This window comes from Sciurus carolinensis, chromosome 4 (assembly GCF_902686445.1).
Source record: "Sciurus carolinensis chromosome 4, mSciCar1.2, whole genome shotgun sequence".
Taxonomy (NCBI): Eukaryota; Metazoa; Chordata; class Mammalia; order Rodentia; family Sciuridae; genus Sciurus; species Sciurus carolinensis.
In genome coordinates this window covers 168,957,470-168,976,720 of record NC_062216.1, presented here as the reverse complement: position 1 = coordinate 168,976,720, position 19,251 = coordinate 168,957,470, and the positions used below count along the sequence as shown (strand labels likewise).

The 19,251-nt window shown below is 37.4% G+C and overlaps 1 protein-coding gene across 6 annotated transcripts in view; it reads left to right on the top strand.

Annotated features, from left to right (window-relative positions):
* Mrtfa (myocardin related transcription factor A) overlaps nucleotides 1-19,251 on the top strand; it is a 176,479-nt gene that overhangs the window by 72,375 nt on the left and 84,853 nt on the right. For 3 of the 6 annotated variants that reach the window (XM_047551423.1, XM_047551422.1, XM_047551424.1), the window contains exon 2: nucleotides 4,685-4,946. In XM_047551423.1, coding sequence (XP_047407379.1) covers nucleotides 4,685-4,946 — 262 coding nt within the window. Of the gene's footprint in view, nucleotides 1-2,064; nucleotides 2,173-4,684; nucleotides 4,947-17,525; nucleotides 17,654-19,251 lie in introns of those variants that run through there. The other 3 variants (XM_047551427.1, XM_047551426.1, XM_047551429.1) reach the window with 2 other exon arrangements.

Sequence of the window (19,251 nt, the reverse complement as noted above, 5' to 3'; positions counted from 1 at the left end):
TCCCCAGCCCGCCTTTCCTTTTCTTGTATAGTTTTTTTGTTTTTCTGGAGTTGATAATTGCCTGTAATAAAATTTTTACTTAATTTCCTTTAAAAGTGCCAGTAAATTCTATCTGTACTTTTTGAGGGTCTCAAGCCTTAAATATCATTTTGGTTTTGTTTTGTTTTTTTGGTGATGCAAGGGATTGAACCTAGGACCTTGTATATGCTAAGTACACACTCTACCACTGAGCTACATCCTTAGCCCTCAAATACAATTTTCTACATGGTTAAACCTTTTAGGTAATTTATCAGATTTTTATCCCTTGACCTTGTCTATTTTCTGTTGCTATAACAAAATACTGGAAACTGGATAATTTTATAGTAATATTAGTTTATGTAGCTCACAGTTCTGAAAGCTGGGAAGTCTGAGAGCATGGCGTGAGCATCTGGTGCAGGCCTTCTTGCTGCATCAAAATGTGGTGGAGGGCATCACATGGCAAGACAAAGCAAGAGCTCTACTTCAGGTCCCTTCCTCTTAGGAAATCACGCTTGCCATCATGGGGGCCCCACCATCCTGACCTCATCTAATCCTAATTGCTCCCTGGAGGTCCCACTTCCAAATGCTATTATCATGTGAATTCAGGAATTATGATGCCAACACAGGAGCTTTTGGGTGACACATTCAAACCATTGCACCCTGACTGGACACAATGGCTCATACCTATAATCCCAGAGACTCAGGAGGCTGAGGCAGGAGGATTGCAAGTTTGAGACCAGCCACAGTAATTCATGGAGACCCTGTCTCAAAATTTACAAAAAAGCTGAGCATGTGGCTCAATGATAAAGTGTGCCAGGTTCAGTCAGTCCCCCCTGCCACCACCACCAACAAAAAGTCAATCAACTAGCCATAGTACTGTGAAGGGTTTCCTCCTAGAGCTCCTTTTGTTTTTGCTCTGGTTTGTGCTTGTGACTTTCTTGGCCTGCCTTTTGAGTTTTGCCCTGGTTGTACAACTTTCATTCTGGGAATTGTGTTTCTTTTTCTCCCAGGTTGGAGTTCTGCGCTTCAATTCTCTTGTGTTTTTATCTTTGTTAATTCCCTAGTTTTGGTGGAATGTAGTACAGAAAACTTTCTGAAAATGTTACTTGGGAGGTAAAATTTTTATTACTTGGAATGCCCTCACATTTAATTGATAGTTCCTAGGCTGTGTAAGCATTATAGTTGTTTTTTTCCTTTGGTGTTTTTTTGGTACCAGGGATTGAACTCAGGTGCACTTTACCACTGATCTATATTCCCAGCCTTTTTAATTTTTTTATTTGAGACAGGGTCTTGCTGAGTTACTTAGGGCCACACCAGCATTTACAGTGTTGTTCTTGAGAAATCTGAGAAATCATTTATTATATATCACAATTTTATGGATGAGAAATTTAGGCAGGACTTAGTTTGGAAATTCTTCTGTCCTTAAGTGTTAATCTGGGTCAACATAATGTGAACTGGGTACCACTTGTTGGCATTTAGCAGGTGACTGGGCTTGTGTGACTTTGCTCATATGCCTGACACCTGTCAGGATATCTATAAGGATCTATAAGACTGTACTCAACTGGACTCCTTCCCTTCCTCTGTCATCTTGAGACCTCTTCTAAAGGTAGTTAGGGTAGTGGAACTTCTTACAAGGGGCAAAGGGTACCGGAATCCAAGGTAGAAACTGTCAATCCTCTTAAATTCTAGACTGGAAACTGACATAGCATCTCTTTTCACTACACTCTGTTGGTCAAGGTAGAGGCCAACTCAGATTCAAGGGGATAGGAAGAGACTGGGAGGGGGAGGTGTTCGACTTTGCAGCCATCTTTTGTCTGCCACATTACTCTTTCATGTGCCTTCAGTGTTTTGTTTTTAAATTTTTAATTGTAGATGAACACATACCTTCATTTTATTTATTTATTTTTATGTAGTGCTGAGGATTGAACCCATTGCTTCACGTGTGCGAGGCAAGCACTCCACCACTGAACTACAACCCCAGCCCCGCTTTCCATGGTTTTGAGATGGATTATTTATTTTTCTGTTTCATGTACTCCTTGTTTTTAGATGATCTCCAAGATGAAGAGGAATCAGGAAGGCTTTTTCTTTGCCATTTTTAGAAGTACTGAGTAGTTTTAAAGACATCTGAAGATGGTGGGGGTGGTAGTGACAGAGGTAAGAGCAGTTAGTTAATCATGTTTTCGGTTTTCCATAATATTCAGTGCTGCATCATCTATACCTATAAGAACTGTAAACAAAACACTTGTTCTATCTTCTTTGGGATGTAGGTACCTAATATATATGTAATAGACTGTCAGGAAACACTTATCCAGCTCTCACATTCCTTCATATCAATTGCATACATATATATTTATCTATATATATTCATAAAAAAGCATCTGCTTAGACACTAATAGTTTTCGTGATTTATCTACTCTATTGAAAATAAATCTGAATAAAAGTAAACAGCTGCCCAGTTAGAAGAAAGTTCATTAATTGATTAAAACAGTCTTTATACAGAAAAATTTATATTCAGAAAAACTGTTCCACCTTCAGAAGAGCCCTACCATTTGGTTGTGTGAAACCAGTCCTGTCATGAGTCATAATAAAGGATCCTGCTAGTCGTCTAGTACTTATATTTGAGAGTTATCAACTGTCTGCTTGAGCTCTTCCATTTCCCTAACACATTTTGTGCTGTTGCTTCTGGTTACATATGTTGCTCTGTGCTGGCAGAAGGCATGCAGCCCCAAAATGGGGTGGGGTGGTATGGAGGAAAGATGAGGCGAATCAGGCCAACAAGAGAGGGAACAGATGGGTTGTGGGAGATGACCCTGCCCCCATGTTTTTTTTTGTTCTGGCTGCTACTGATCATATGTGAACTGGCAGCCCACAAATTGGTTAGTGATCCTTTGATGAAAAACAAAGTTTGGTCTTGGATTCAGTAGAATTATGAATTCACAATACTAAAACATGATGTAAGTTTTACAGTAAATAAGGAATTGGTAGGAGGGGTCTAATCCTCTAGGGCTAGCCCTCAACATTTTTGGAGCTTGTTTTATAGATTGTCACAGTTTACTGGGATTTTCTCCTTTTACTCATTTCAAAATGAGTAGAGAAATTTGTTTGCTAGATAAATAAATCAGTATGTATATTTTATGCTAAAGTATTCTCCATTTTCTTTTGCCAGTGTTTATACTTTTCTGGTCTGTTTCTTAAATTGAGATTAAGGCACCCTTATATTATGCTTTACTAAGTCTTTGTTCTATGAAATAATCTTACTTTGAATAAAATATTATAAGAATGTTACCAAACATACTCAAATGTAGAAAGAGTAGTATAATAAATGTCTGTAAATAAAAAGAGAGGAAATAGATAAGGTGGGGAAAAGTATTGAGGACTGCTGTCTGAAGGAGGTCAGGTTTCAAGGGGTTCATAAATTTCATAAAAGTGACATTTTTTTAGTCTGCAGAAGTTGTTAAAGAAAGCAAACATGCTCTTTCAGGATCAAAGACAAAGAGAATACTGAGCCAATTAAATTACTTGTATAATTTTCTTTCCAACATACACAGAGACATTATTTAAATAATGATAAATTATAGTCAAGATGGAAAATAATTCTTTGAAGGTTAGATTCTGGATTTTCTTAGTAGACATTTGCTTTGAATTCCTAAAATTGCTCAAACCCATTAAAAAACCCTTTTCCCAATGTTTTTCCATACTACCTCTTTGAATATTGATTCCTGATTTTTTTCTGTTGAACTTGTCTCATTCATGTTTTCTTCCATTTTTTTTAATGAGTAGAAATTCCTTCTTAACTTTATTTCTTCATAATGTCACCTCCTGTCTTCATTACTCTTATCTGAACCTTTTCCAGTCCATTTATATTTATGAAATACATAAGCTAGAACTGCAATTAGGTTTGGGGGCACTGTTGCCTTACATGAAGATAGATTTTAATGGTCTTTTAATTTTAACTGCCGTTTAAAAATTTTATGGCTGGGTGATATTTTGTTGGTTTTTAAAGCCTTTGCTATAGTCTGTAGGGAACTTCCAGGAAATCAAGAATTATAGATCAAGAACTATAGCTTTTTTTTTTTTTTTTTTTTTTAATCACAAAAGCAACGTAAGCATTTTAGTGAGAATTTACAATCTATAAGAAAATAGGGTAGTGGAACTTCTTACAAGGGGCAAAGGGTACCGGAATCCAAGGTAGAAACTGTCAATCCTCTTAAATTCTAGACTGGAAACTGACATATGTGTTTCAAAGTATAATGTATACGTGATAAATACATACAATTCAATTTGTTGATTTAAAAATAAATTGGAAAAAAGAAAGAAAAAACTTCCATAGTTCAATCAGACAAAACCCCTGTTCTGTGTTTTGTTATGCTTTTCCACTGAGCCCCAGCCCCAGCCCCAGTATTTCCTTTTAACTTACGTTTGTACAGTGTTTTTATTTCAATTGTATGTTGTCCTCCCAAGTGAACTAGTAGGGAGGACACGGTGAGACTTGAAATGTATGCATTTTGTGAGCATATTTAGTAATAGTGCTAGCTTACTCTTCGAAAAGCTGTTAAGAATAATGGGGGTTTGCCACTTATATAATTTATAATGTTAGTATTCAGCATATACTCAATGGTGTGGTTTCTTCATGGTACCACCTTAACTTTGTTTCTTCCATTTCCAGGTTGCCATCACGAAAGCCAAAGTGGATTTCTCCAGTGTGGTGTGCCTGCCCCCTTCCGTCATTGCTGTGAATGGGCTGGACGGAGGAGGGGCTGGCGAAAATGATGATGAACCTGTGCTCGTGTCCCTGTCTGCGGCCCCCAGCCCCCAGAGCGAAGCTGTTGCCAATGAACTACAGGAGCTTTCCCTGCAGCCCGAGCTGACCCTGGGCCTTCACCCTGGCAGAAATCCCAACTTGCCTCCACTTAGTGAGCGGAAAAATGGTGAGATCATGTGGAATTATTTCATTGCCTGATTTGAACCAGGATCTGTATGTTTCTAATGCTATAGATTCTTTATTTCATGTCTCTTGAAGGTTTTTAAGAATCTTAATATTTTTTATAAAATAGAGAAATAGTGGTAAGTTTAGGTGATCATTATAAGCCCTGCATTTTCTGCCTGTGTTTCTGTAATTGCTTTTCAATTTTTCTTCCTGCTTCTCTGCTTCTCCCACCTCATTCTTTCCATAAGTTAATTAATTCAGCAAGTACTTATTGAACATTTATTGGGAATTTTGCTAATTAAGATTAGAGATTAAATGGTAAACAAGTCTCTGACTTCAAACTTCATGTAAATGGAATCATACTACATGTATTTTGTTGACTTCTTTGATATAATTTTGTAATTCAACTATGTTGATTTGTTTGTGGCTATAATTAATTTTAATTGTCATATAATTAATCCCTTCTGTGGATATACTGTAATTCAATTTATTTGTCCATTTTACTGTTGACTTTTGTTTTTTTTGGGGGCCGGGGGTGGTAGTGGTGGTGGTACTGGAGATTAATCCAGATTTACCACTGAACTGCATCCCTAGCTCATCTGGGAGATTTTGTGTGTTCTTTTTATTTTGTAATTTTCATCTCCTCCATTCCAAATGACAGGTTCTTAGGCTTACTGTAAACTAAGAGGAAAGAGTTAATCCACAGGGAAAGGTAGAAGAGACGAAGAAAAAGTTTAATTGATGGAGCTGGGTTCCCATAGAGATGTGAGGCTAGATTCTAAGGTATTGACTTTTCCCTAGGCAGGAGGAGGGACTAGCATTCCTTGGGTGTGGGAGGAATGACAGTGAAGGCAATGACAACAAACAGGTTCCTACTATTTGAACAGGAAGTGGAGAAAATGGGTGCTAATCTTGTGTCAATGGAGTCATCTCAGTGAAACAGAAGGCAGATATTGGTTTTGGGCTGAGGTATTGGGTTATCCTTACCCTCTCTCTGAACTTTCCCCTTAGCATATAAATTAACCAAAGTCTCTCCCTTTGCATTCCAGCTCCTCAGACTCTGTACTTTCTCTGCTTTTTCATATCTCAGAGACGTCACTGTTTTGTGGTTTCTGTCACTGCCAGTTTTCAGAAACTGCCACTGCCACTCATTAGCATTCTTTTTATTGTAGAGGGAGTAGGCACTCTGTGGTTTTTATTTTACTTGACCTCTCTGCAGCATTTGGCATGGTTGGCCAGTCCCTCAGACTTGAAATAAGCTTCCTCCACTGAGAACTGTGACATTACCTTTTCTCTAGCTTTTTTCACTCCACCTTTCTAGCCACTCACTTCCTTTTCTGTGCAGACCCTTTGCTGCAGTCTTTCTCTACCTGCCTCCTAAATTTTGTTCTTGTCAGTATTCAGCCCTGGGGGGAAGAGCCTGAATGTGCTTGGGAGAAAATCATAATTAGATTTTACACTCAGTCTTTGTACAGTCATTTATATAGAGGTTTGGGTAGAAGCAGACATGAAAAATCACTTGAGAAGATTCTAATCCTGCAAAGTGTGGGGTTGTAGAACAGAGTGAACCCTGGAGTTGGAGGATGGATTTTTTCTTGAATGGGTATGCCACACTGTGTTTTGAGAGGATGGAGTTAGAAGTTGGTAAGAAGTTTCAAGGCATGTTTTTTTTTTTTTTAAAAAACTCTTCTTTGAAGCTGAACACTTAGGTCTGAAAGGTATATTTGGTCTGCCTGAGGATCCTGTCCAGCCTAGGCTTGGAGAAGCCTGGAAAAACTGTCCCTCTGATGATCCAGCCCTTTGAACTCACAGAGTTCTGGCTCCTAGTTAATGAATGTATCATAATGGAAAATAATTTATTATACCAACTTTATATTCATTCCTAAACAGTATAGGTTAGTTGAAGTTTATATGACACTTTTATTTAACACAGGTGGTATTCATTCATCTTGTATATAACTATTATTCAACTATTCATTCAACTTGTAAATAACTTGTATTTTATCTATTTTCGTTGCTGTATAGGGAATGCTTCCCTGGATATCCCATAATTGTAAAAATTATTCTGCTGGTACACATTTAGGTTGTTCCACTTTTAGGCTGTTAGTACAGTGTTGTTGTGCATGTCCTTCATGTAACCTAGTGCATGTGCACATGTACTTAGGACTAGAAGTTTATTTGATTATATCATTACTAGGTGATTATACCAGTCACATACCTTCCAGCAGTGTATGAAAATTTAAACTGCCCCATATTCTTGCCAACTCTTGGAATTGGTGAGACTTTTTTGAAGATCTCTTATAAAGATCTCTTACAACAGTCTTGATTTTTACTGTGCTTTTTCTAGTGGTTGAGTGTTTTTTCTTATCAAATATTTGGATTTTCTCTTGTAAAGTGGTGAGTTAAACCTATTGCTATTGTTTTCTAATGTCTTTTTTTTTTCGTATTGAATAAGAGGAGATTTTTTTAAAAATATATTTTTTAGTTGTAGGTGGACATGATACCTTTTTTTAAATTTTTATATGATGCTGAGGATCAAACCCAGGGCTTCACGTGTGCTAGGCGAGCGTGCTACCACTGCGCCTTAACCCCAGCCCGAATAAAAGGAGTTTTAAAAAATAGACTGAATGCTAGTTTGTTAATGAAATGTGTTATAGACATCTTTTCCCTTGCTGGTTTTTCTGTATCTTTTCTTCATGGGGTGTGTGTGTGTGTGTGTGTGTGTGTGTGTGTGTGTGTGTATTATTTATTTTTTGGGTGGTTCTACAGATTGCCTTTCTCATGGCAGGCAAGCACTCTGCCACTATTACATCCCCAACCCTCTTTGTGGAATCTTTGGATGAAAAATTTGTGTATTCAAGTCTTATAATTAGTTTATTTTGTGTCTTGTGTTTCTGGAAATAATGCTTTGTATGGGGTGAGACAGGGTCCAATTTAATTTTTTTCCCCAAACAGATTCCAAGTTTTTGAAATTATTCTTCTTTCCCCACTGATCAGGAGAGTGACCTCTTTTACAAAGGACTTACCTTTGGGTGGATGTGGTTTTGAACTTGCTGATTGCTTCTGTTGATACATTTGTCTTTGCCTACATTAAAACCTCTCACAGTTGTCTTTTGTGGTTTGGTATTTGTTTTGTTTTGTTTTTTTGGTACTGGGGATTGAACCCAGGGGCTCTTGACCACTGAGGTACATCCCAAGTCTTTTTTTCTTTTTCTTTTTTTTCCCTTTTCTTTTTCATTTTTTGAGACAGGGTCTTGCTAAGTTGCAAAGGGATGCACTATTTATCTGTTGCTAAAACTGTTCTTGGACTTCTGATCGTCCTTTCTTAGCCTCCCATGTTGCTGTATTACAGGTGTACACCACCATACTCAGCAATAACTTTATAGTTTTAGTTTTGATAACTGTATTAAGCCCTGTTATGTGGGAAAAATAACTCCTTCCATCATATTCTTTTCCCTATGAGTGTTTTCCTTGACTAGTCTTTGTATTTCCATATGAATTTTAAAATCACTGTGGGATTTTGACTGGAATTGCAATGAATCTATAAACCAATTTGGGAAGAATTAATATCTTTAGAATATTATATTGTGACTATGGCATATTTTTCTCATATATTTAGATTTTCTCTTAGTTTTCCTAGTGAGGTTTTCTAATTTTCTCTTTGGTGGTCTTACACATCTTTTGTTTCATTTGTTTATGTATTTTTGTGTGTGTGTGTGGCACTGGTGATGGAACTCAGGGCCTTGAGCATGCTAGGCAAGTGTTCTATTACTGAGGTACACTCCCAGCCTTCTGTCGGGGTCTTTAGCCCCCTTGCTCTTCTCGACCAGCTACAAGGGAAGGGAGCACTCCCCAACAAGGCCAGACCGGGAAAGGTAGGGCCGACTGACCGCCTGCACCCAGCCCTTTGGGCAGAGGACAATCAGATGCATCGTTTATTGAGGAGGTCACACAGCTTTTATGTAGGGTGGTGGCTAGGTGGGAACCAATCAGCTTAAAGGTCAGCGAGGCAGGGAGGTTCACGCAGGCGAGAGTCCCATAGGACTATATGGCAAGCATGAGCTGATCACGTTTGCGGAACTGTTGTTGACCAATCCCTGATGGTGCTCCGATTTATCGTCATTTACTTTTGAAACCGCCTTTAAGGCCTTGATCTTGCTCACTTGCCAGGGAGTAAGGAGTCAGCCTGAGTTAGTTAACGTGTCGTTAGGCCCAACAGCCTTCCAATTACTTTTAGATGTTTCATATATTTATATACTGTTGAAAAAAACATTACCTTTGAAAAAAATTCCCCTAGTCCCATGTATTTTTCTGAAAAAGATAGTGATACAGTGATACGAGTTTGTCACCTCCACCAGTACTGGGTGGGTTGGGAAGAGTTACATTATAGGACGGAAAGAAAGCAGGGAATGGGGTTGTGGCTCAGTGGTAGAGTGCTTGCCCAGCAGGCGTGAGGCCCTGGGTTTGATCCTCAGCACCACATAAAAATAAAATAAAGGTATTTTGTCCATCTACAACTAAAAATATATATATGTTAAAAAGTTAAAGGTATTGTGTCCATCTGCAACTGAAAAAAAAGTTAAAAAGAAAGAAAGCAGGGGAGGATGGGAGTGAAGAGGACATATTTATTCCCCTTTCATAGTGGTTTTTCTCCTCCTTTGAGTAAGATTTAGGAAGTAATAATTTGTTTTTGCATGTTTCTCACAGCCTGGGTGGGAAATGGCAGATAATGTAGTTTTTAAGTTTGGTTTTGCTTTGTTTTTCCTGAAAAGGGAAGCACTGCACCTTTCATACTGCAGTTTTGCACAGGAGGTACTAATTAATTGCCGGGAGAAGTAGAAATCTTGAGTGGGCAGTTTCTGATCCAAATAGCAATATATTCCTGGGCAAAGAAAAAGAAATTTTTAATTGTGTTCTTCAGGAAGTCTCAAGGATTTTATAGACTAGATTTTATAGACTAGTTCTCACTTAAAAATGCCCAAATCTTAGTCATGTCAATTAATTTAATGATTTTGTATGTAATGTGACTTAAATAATTTCCTAACCTACTTCATCCCGGTACTTGTAGATAATCAGTTTCCCATTCTTATTTAGTAAAAGTTGTGGAGAGCAAGTAGAATCCCTGCTCAAACAAAACAAAACAAAACAAAAACAAGACAAAAAAAACAATATCTGATCGATTCCATCTCCCAAAGATAAAATGCTGTCAGCACATGGCATATTCCCTCCTATGTTCTTCACAGTATTGTGGAACCAATTTTGTGTCGTGTTTCTTTCACTTAGCATTGTAGCTTAAGATTTTTCCTGTGTCATTGAAATATTTTTATAAGTAGCCTTTTCAAGCAGTGTGTAACATTCTGTTCTGTGCCATCATTTAATTAATCTTTCCCCCATTGAACTTTTGAACCATTTTCTATTTGTCACACATTAATGTTTGGATGAACATCTTTTAAAGCCTTTTCTGCATTTTGGGTTATTTCTTGAGAAGTAGAGAGACTGACTTAAAGGTTTTTGACCATTTTTATGTTGAAAATTTATTCAGTGTCTAGTGAGTTTCAGTTTAATACTAAGTATTAATAAATGAATAAGACAGATGAGAATTTTGTCATAGAATTTACAGTTCCGTGACAGAGAAAAAGATTGAACAAAGGGTTATATAAGCCAATTCATAGTTACAAACTTTGGTGATTGCTTTAAAAAAAGCACAATAATAAAAAGCACAGTTTTAAAAAGCACAGTAATTCTGTAATAACAGAATAACAGAGATTTGTGTGGCAGTTCTAAAGTAGGTAAAGGGTTGGTCAAGAAAGACCTCTTAGAGGATAGAGATTTAAGTTGAGGACCAAAGCACAAGCAGTGGTTTACCAAAGAGAAAGAAGGAATAGCATGTGAAGGCTGGGGTACAAGCAAAGGTTATGGGGGAAATTGGCACAAAAGAATTAGGATTCCAGCATGTGAGGGGAGGCAGTGATATGAAATGACTAGTTAGGGGGTAGGCCACACTGTCCTTTGTAGGCCTTATTAAAAATTGAGGCTCTTGAGAAATACCTTGTTCAGTTATATCTCAAGTTGCCTACCAGTTTGTATTCCTGTCAGCCTTGTATGAGTGCCTGATTCACTAATTAGCATTGATAATCTCATTTATAAATAACAACAAAACAAACAAAAAAACTCGCTGATTTTCATTTCAATTTGTGTTTCTTTAGTTACTAGTGAAGAGGAACCTTTCCCCAAATGTTTGTAGCCACAGGATATTTCATATTTGACCATGCAGTTAATTTTCTTAGCTTAGTAAAACATTATTTTTAAGGTTCTTCCACAGGTGTTCTACTTACAGACCAGCACCTACTTGTCAGGATTTTGTATAGGAGTTTCTTACATGTTCCTTGTGCTCAGTACTCCGGGTAAGAGGCTGGATTAAGTCAAGACTGATTCCTTTTGACTTCATTTTATGGTTCATGGGTATACAGTCTGTAGAGATGGGAATTCAGAAGGAACCCGATAAACTCTGGTGCCTTTATTTTTTTAAGAGCTAGCTCATTTCATTCTTTCTGTAAGAAGTAATCCAAGTTTCTTGTTAGTTAGAATCAATTGCTGTTTCTTTTATATTTGTTCACCTCATGGTTTGGTTTGTACACTAATTTAGCACTTCTCTTTTTCCCTTTTTAAATTGTTAGAGATTTTCTATCTTAGGCTTCACTATAGGGGTCTTGAGGTCAGGGATAGTGCTAGTCTGAGTCATCCTTCCTTGTCTTTGTGCCCCCACTGGTGTTGACACTGTGCATAATGACAGTATTGCAGGTGTACAGTATGAATGACACAGCTGTTCATATTTGTGGTTATTGTAACTCTTAACATTTATTGCTATATCTTGTAAAGTGACCTGAAAATATAGCCTTCTTCTATCCTAAGGCCAAAGAGTAACATACCTGTAGTAGTGTGTGATTCTCCCAAGATTGCAGGTCTCAACTGGGCTTCTCAGCAGTAGTAAACTGTGATCACAGATTAGGGAAGCTGCCCAGGACCTGTAGTGACTTGCCTGGTGCTGGGTCATGTTGGGTGTTTTCATTTTACCTAACGCCAGGTATCTTGGGATAAAGTCTTATATGTTCAGTATGATGATTAGTTTTTTTAACGGTTAAAAAAAATTACATATTTCGTGTACAGCTAGAGGAATGAGAAGTTGTGCTCCATTTGTGTACAGTATGTCAAAATGTGTTCTGCTGTCATGTATAACTAATTAGAACAAATTAATTTTTTTTTTTTAAATCACATTTTGAATTAGCCATCTGCATTCTGTTTAGATGATCCCCGTTTTGTTGGCAACATCCAAAGCATCATAATCAGGAACTGGTTAAACATATGCTGCTTTCTCTGTGTCAGATCTGATGGGTTGTTGACCTTGGCTACGTCAGTTTCATGAAGTGAGCTTCTTTACAGACTTTTTAATCTGGTGCTTGTTGGCCTTGACATCCACAGTGAACATAAGTGTTATCCTCTGCATGACCAACTCAGTGATCAAGGGGAACTTGATGATGGCATAGTGGTCAAGCTTATTTCTCTGGGGGTATTCTTCAAGGGTATTTGGGTTAACGTTGGAGCCATAGAGTCTTAGGCTACCAGAAGGCAGGTGATACGTTGAACTTTTAGATATACAGAATAAAGATGCTTCAAGTTTTTTTGTTGTTGTTGTTGTTTTGTGGGGTGGGTACCGGGAATTAAACCCAGAGTCACTTCACCACTGAGCCACATCCCCCAGCCCTTTTTTGTATTTTATTTAGAGACAGGGACTCGCTGAGTTGCTTAGGGCCTTGCTAAATTGTTGAGACTGACTTTGAACTCGCTATCCTCCTGCCTCAGCCTCCTGAACCACTGGGATTACAGGCATTCACCACCACATCTAAAGATGCCTCAAATTTGAGGCCAGCCTTAGCAATTTAGTGAGACCTTGTCTGGAAATAATAAATAAAAAGGACTGGTGATGTAGCTCAATGATCAAGTGCCCATAGGTTTCATCCCTAGTACCACACACAAAAAATGTAAGGGGTGACCCTGAGAGAGACAGAGATAGAGAAAGAGGAGCCATTTAAGATTCTGAGGAATAAATACAATTTTCTCATACTAGACAAAGTTGCCAAAAATATGCAGTGGAGAAAAGATAGCCTCTTCAACAAATAGTGCTGGGAAAACTGGAAAGTCATATGCAACAGAATGAAACTAAACCCCTGTCTCTCACCCTGCACAAAAATCAACTCACAATGGATCAAGGACCTTGAAATCAGACCAGAGACCCTGGTCTTTCATCTTATAGAAGAAAAAGTAGGTCCAAATCTTCAACTGGTTGGCTTAGGATCAGACTTCCTTAACAGGACTCCCATAGCACAAGAAATAAAAGCAAGAATCGATAACTGGGACAGATTCAAACTAAATAGCTTTCTCCCAACAAAGGAAACTATCAGCAATGCGAAGAGAGAGCCTACAGATGGGAGAAAATCTTTGTCATTCATACTTCAGATAGAGCACTAATTTCCAGAATATATAAAGAACTCAAAAAACTCTACACGAAGAATACAAATAACCCAATCAACAAATGGGCTAAGGATATGAATAGACACTTCACAGAAGATGATCTACAAGCAATCAACAAACATATGAAAAAATGTTCACCATTTTTAGTAATAAGAGAAATGCAAATCAAAACTATCCTAAGGTTCCATCTCACCCCAATTAAAATGGCGATTATCAAGAATACAAGCAACAATAGGTGTTGGAGAGGATGTGGGGAAAAAGGTACACTCATACATTGCTGGTGGGGTTGCAAATTAGTGCAGCCACTCTGGAAAGCAGTGTGGAGATTCTTTAGAAAACTTGGAATGGACCCACCATTTGACCCAGCTATCCCACTCCTTGGCCTATACCCAAAGGACTTAAAATCAGCATATTACAGAGATACAGCCACATCAATGTTCATAGCTGCTTAATTCACAATAACCAGACTGTGGAACCAACTTAGATGTCCTTCAATTGATGAATGGATAAAGAAACTGTGGTATATGTATATACAATGGAATATTACTCAGCTATAAAGAATAATAAAATTATTGCATTTGCAGGCAAATGGATGAAATTGGAAAACATCATGCTCAGTGAGATAAGCCAATCTCAAAAATCCAAAGGGTAAATGATCTCACTGATAAGCAGATGATGACACATAATGGGGGGTGGGAGGGGTGCAAGAATGGAGGAAGGAGGGACTGTATAGTGGGAAAAGGGGGGGGGGAATAACAGAATGAATCAAACCTCGTTACCCTATGTGAATGTATGATTACGCAAATGGTATGCTGTTTCTCCATGTACAAACGGAAACAACATGTATCCCATTTGTTTACAATAAAAGTAAATTTAGGGGCTGGGGAGATAGCTCAGTCGGTAGAGTGCTTGCCTTGTAAGCACAAGACCCTGGGTTCGATCCCCAGCACCCCCCCCCCAAAAAAAAGTAAATTTAAAAAAAAAGAAATGTAATACATTACAAAATAGTAGCCTATGATTATCTGTACATTTACTGTGCACCTTAAGGAAAGGAATTGGATGGCATGGTTTACTTACACTGCAGATAACACACTGTTATTCTAGCATACAAAACTGACAAGTGGTTGTGCTTAAATTTATTACACAGGATTTTTAACTTAAATGTGTATTTAGCATGCTAAAAAGCAAAAAAAAATTTAACTGAAGTTTTCTGACCTATCAGTTCAAATGTTTCTTGGCATTTTTCTTTAAATGAAAAATTTCAATATTCTATTACTAAAATAATTTTTCATGATAAATGCAGAAGGAAATTGTTCTATATAGGAAATGGGAAATTTTAAGGAGAGGATTGAAAGTCTTAACAAATCCAGTGGGAAGATCAACTAGTATACAAAGTTCACTGGTTTCTCTTGATTATGAACATTAAAGGTCTTTGGGTAGCTGTGGGGTGAGGGTGGGAAAGCTAAACACAAAGCTATATTATTGCTATGTTTAACAACCTTGTTAGAAGCATTTCTTAACAGCCAGTTAAAAACAGGTAACTATTTAAAATTCTACTAATATCCTGCTATGTTATATTCCTAATAGAGACTGTAGATAATCTTAAATTTGTGTTGATTAGCTAGAGTTATTTTATTAATAATAACTAATAATTATTAGCAGAATTTTTATTTTATTGGAAATTAAGTTCACTGTCCTTCATTCCCTTGGTGATGTTGGTTTGAAAATCATGTTTATAGGGCTGGGGATATAGCTCAGTCAGTAGAGTGCTTGCCTTGTAAGCACAAGGCCCTGGGTTCGATCCCCAGCGCGCACACACAAACACACACACACACAAAAAAAAAAAAAAAAAAAAAAGAAAATCATGTTTATTTGTGCTGCAGAGGCCTTGTTAATGCTTACTTTAGTTCTGTTTTTTTTTGAAATGAGACCAGTTTGCACAAAAACAGTACAAATGAAGCTTCCACTGTTTTGAACCATGGGGATTCAAACTTTTAGAATTGTGAACCCTGTTTTAAAGCCTGTTTTCATAATGAATCTGTTGCTTTGCCAATGCTTGTGAGTGTAAATGCAAAATCTGAGCAATAAGGCAAATATTCTGTTGCTTCTTATATCTTCTTCTTTTAAGATTGCTTTTTTAGATTTTCATTTTAAAAATAGGTTTTCTTTAGCTCCTTTTATCCTAAAGAACTTGCTGTGGAAAAGTGAAATCAACTGAAATGTGCTCTTTTGTTATTACTACCACCCCACAACTGTCAGTATCTCCTGTGGGGCTGAATATTGACATACAGAGCATTGCAAGCACTCTTCTCCCAAAGAGAAGAGATTTGGCAAGAGAAAAACAACCCTTTGCCCTTCCTACCATCTACTGTGCAGAAATCTTATAACTTGTCTGTGTTTTTCTCTAAGGATCAAACTGTGAGAACTTGTGTCATTTGAAAAACTCGCACACAGCAAATTGTACAGCCCACAGAGGGAGAAAGGAATGACCCAACCTTTTAGGGATGCTGCTTCTTCAGTTGCTAACCTCTGATCAGACTCCCTTGCAGTCTGAGTTGAAATTTACCCATTTTTCATAAAATAGTCAGAGAGCTTGGATACCAGAAGGGACCAGTGAGGATGCTTCTGCCTTAGAGCAGCATGCAGCCCACACTGGCTGCCGCTCTGTTGCCAGTTGAGTCATTCCCACAGTTCTATATAGAGCTCTTCTTTTAAACATTATGTTCTTGGAGAAAGAAAGGAAGTTTTTCTCTTCCACCGAATCTTCCCCACCCCAAATCTGTGTTGCTTTCTCTTTTCTAAGAATATTGCCCTCACTTACTTGGAGACTGTGTTCTCTTTTGAGTTCTCCTAATGCTTTCATTTATCATTTGTTTGACTATGTAAGCTTTAAAATATTTGCTGGACTGAGGTTACAACAGTAGGCTTTCAAGATATGGCTGCTACTTTACCAGAAAGATTGAGGAATTCTAGATAAACAGACCAAACATGGATTTCTAGCATTCAGCTATTTAAAAGTCCATCAAATTTGCCAAAAGGCATCTTAATACCTTTATTATGATTATAATTAGTACCACAAAGGGAATGAATGAGTGTTTAATTTGGAGTAAATAAAAAATTGCTGTACATGTAGTTTAAAAGGATTTTGGTTTTTATTTTCATTGGAAAATAAAGTACCCTGTTTGTTCTTATTCTGAACTGCTCTGTGATAGTGAAAGGACTAAAGTTTTATTATCAGGAGAGGGAAATGCTTATATATTGAAGCTGCCTTTCTATTTGCTCTATATCCAGCACGAACATTAAGCTTTTTAGGAAAGTCCACATCAGTAAGCTGTCGACAGATAGCATGTCTCACATGGGTGCAAGTAAGGGGCTCTTTTAGTGGACTGGCAAATCCAAATGAAGATTATAGCTCCGGAATGTATTCAGATGACTTTTTGAAACAGATATTTTAATTGGAGTGGGGGTGGAGAAATAGTTGAGCTTCTGTAGTTAAATAATCAACTTCCTTAGGCTGTTATCTATAAATATCACAGATGAAAAAGTTGTTGGAATTCTCTTCCAAAAAATGTACTTAGTTTACATATTTATTTATTTGTTTGTATATGTTTAATATGTGTCTAATCCTCTCCCCACCTCCCATTAATGGGTCAGTAATTAGATCATTTCATGAGATTGAATTGTTAGGGTTCTGTTAATCTGTTGCCTTAAACAGCATTGACCCCACATTCTGATAGCAAGGTTCTGAAACAAACTCACCTTCTCATCTTAAAAAGAGAGAGAATGAATGCAGTTTGTCTCATTTCTGAAAGTCTTTCTGTGTGTCTTTCCCCTCCCACTAGAGACAAATGGAAGGGGAGGAGCTCACTCACTGCTCTTAACCACATTTGTCTTTAGTGGAGTGTGTTGGTCTCAGTCGGCAGTAACTCAACTCTGTGCCATCTTGACTTGCCTGAAGGGTGGTAAATTGTTAACTGCCCCAAAAGGAGTGAGTTTTCACAGTCTGATTTGAGCATAGGCATGAGATTAAACTTGTGAAAACCTTCCATAGCCTCTGAAGACAGCATCCTTTTTCTGTGACTTTGACTTTCTTCATTATATTTGTGAGCTGTTGTTTCTGAGAAGACTCCGTCATGACTCTGCTGGAACCTGAGATGTTAATGATGGCTGTACAGTCAGGTAATTCCCTTATTTCCTGCAAATCTCATTTGCCACAGGCTTCTTGCGAAAAAGGTTGGGCATATTTGTACTAGGATTGGAGGACAATAAAACATAAATTAGCCAGAAAATGAACACATTTTCAGGTTTTCATTGCTAATGAAACCCTATTTTTTCCCTCTAATTGCAAATTCTAGTTATTCAAACATAACTTTGAATTACATGCTTACTGATCCTAAGACTCTTCAGTGGGGAGACCTATTTGAGAAAAGAAAAACTATTTGTCTTCTTTAATCATTTTATTACACTGCTTTTAATAAAAGATAATTAAATTGCTTTTGTTTTATACATTACTGTCTTTTTTTGGCATTACAGTCTTTAGTGACTAATCTATACTCTATTTTTATGTGTTTGTGAAAGTACCTTTTAAATTTTTCTTTAACTGTTCTTTCTCTTTTGTGTTATAACCTTTGTATATCATTTTTTATATAGCATCTCTGGACATACTTTTGGTAACATATAGGATTAGAAACAAAATTTTCAGATGGGGAAGTTTAAAAAAGAGGCAGTCAACAGAAAGAATGCAAGAATTTTGAAATTCTATCTCTAAAAATAGTTTTCCAATTCAAGAGTCTCTTAAAACACTTAAAAATTCCAGTTAGTTTTTAATGTTTTCTTACTTTTAGTGTTGTTAGGCTTATAAGTCAGATATCTAAAAATAGGGAATGTTCTCTTTATTTTTAGAATTCTACTAAAATATAATCTGTAGTGTTTTCCTGTTTCAGGGCTCAAAGATACATATAAGTGGCATTTGGGGACCTCTTCCCCATACACTGGCCTTACTTAAAGGAGAAGACGACTCCTTGGTTCTGGCAGGATTGGTCTCCCTGTTCTCCTTGGGGAGCACTTAGGTAGTACGTTTTCAGACCCAGATATATATCAGTGGAAGCCAGGAGCAGATATTGTCAGGTTAAGCCTTATGGATGGGGAAGGGTCATACTGGAAGGATACTGCCATCATTTTGTTTTTTCTGGTTTTACAAATATGACCACAATGAGTCACTTATTAGTTGGATTTTTCTGTTCATGTATGCTATGTGTTTCAGTTGCCTTGCCTTTTTCTCCCACAAATCTGTTGAGCTTTGTGTTCTAAACAAGATAGTATGGCTTATCTGAATGTTTCCCATCTGTCTTTGATGAAATGACTCCCAGTTAAATGAACTTGGATTTTTTTCTCCTGTCTATATCCCAGTTTTCTGCTGTGTGTGGGCAAGTGCATACTTTTATCTTGAGGGGTAGATTTTGGCATTTGAACTGCCTTTCCCTCCTTTGGTCACCTTGTTAATTACAGATCATCTCAGTCCCAGTAACTTTCTATAGCAAAGATTGTTTTCTCCTGGTAGTCTCAGTGTTTTGAGCCCTGAAATGGAAAGGGACGTACTCAGTATTTTCTTGTTCAAGAACTGTTTTTCCCTGGACATACGTTGGACAGGGCTAGTTACCCATCTGTTGGACCAGCTACTTGCATAAAACTTTCAAGGGACAATAGTATGTAAGACAAGTATGGATGAATTCAACAAGGGTGTTAGATACAGGTGGAACAAAAGATCTGCCAAGAAG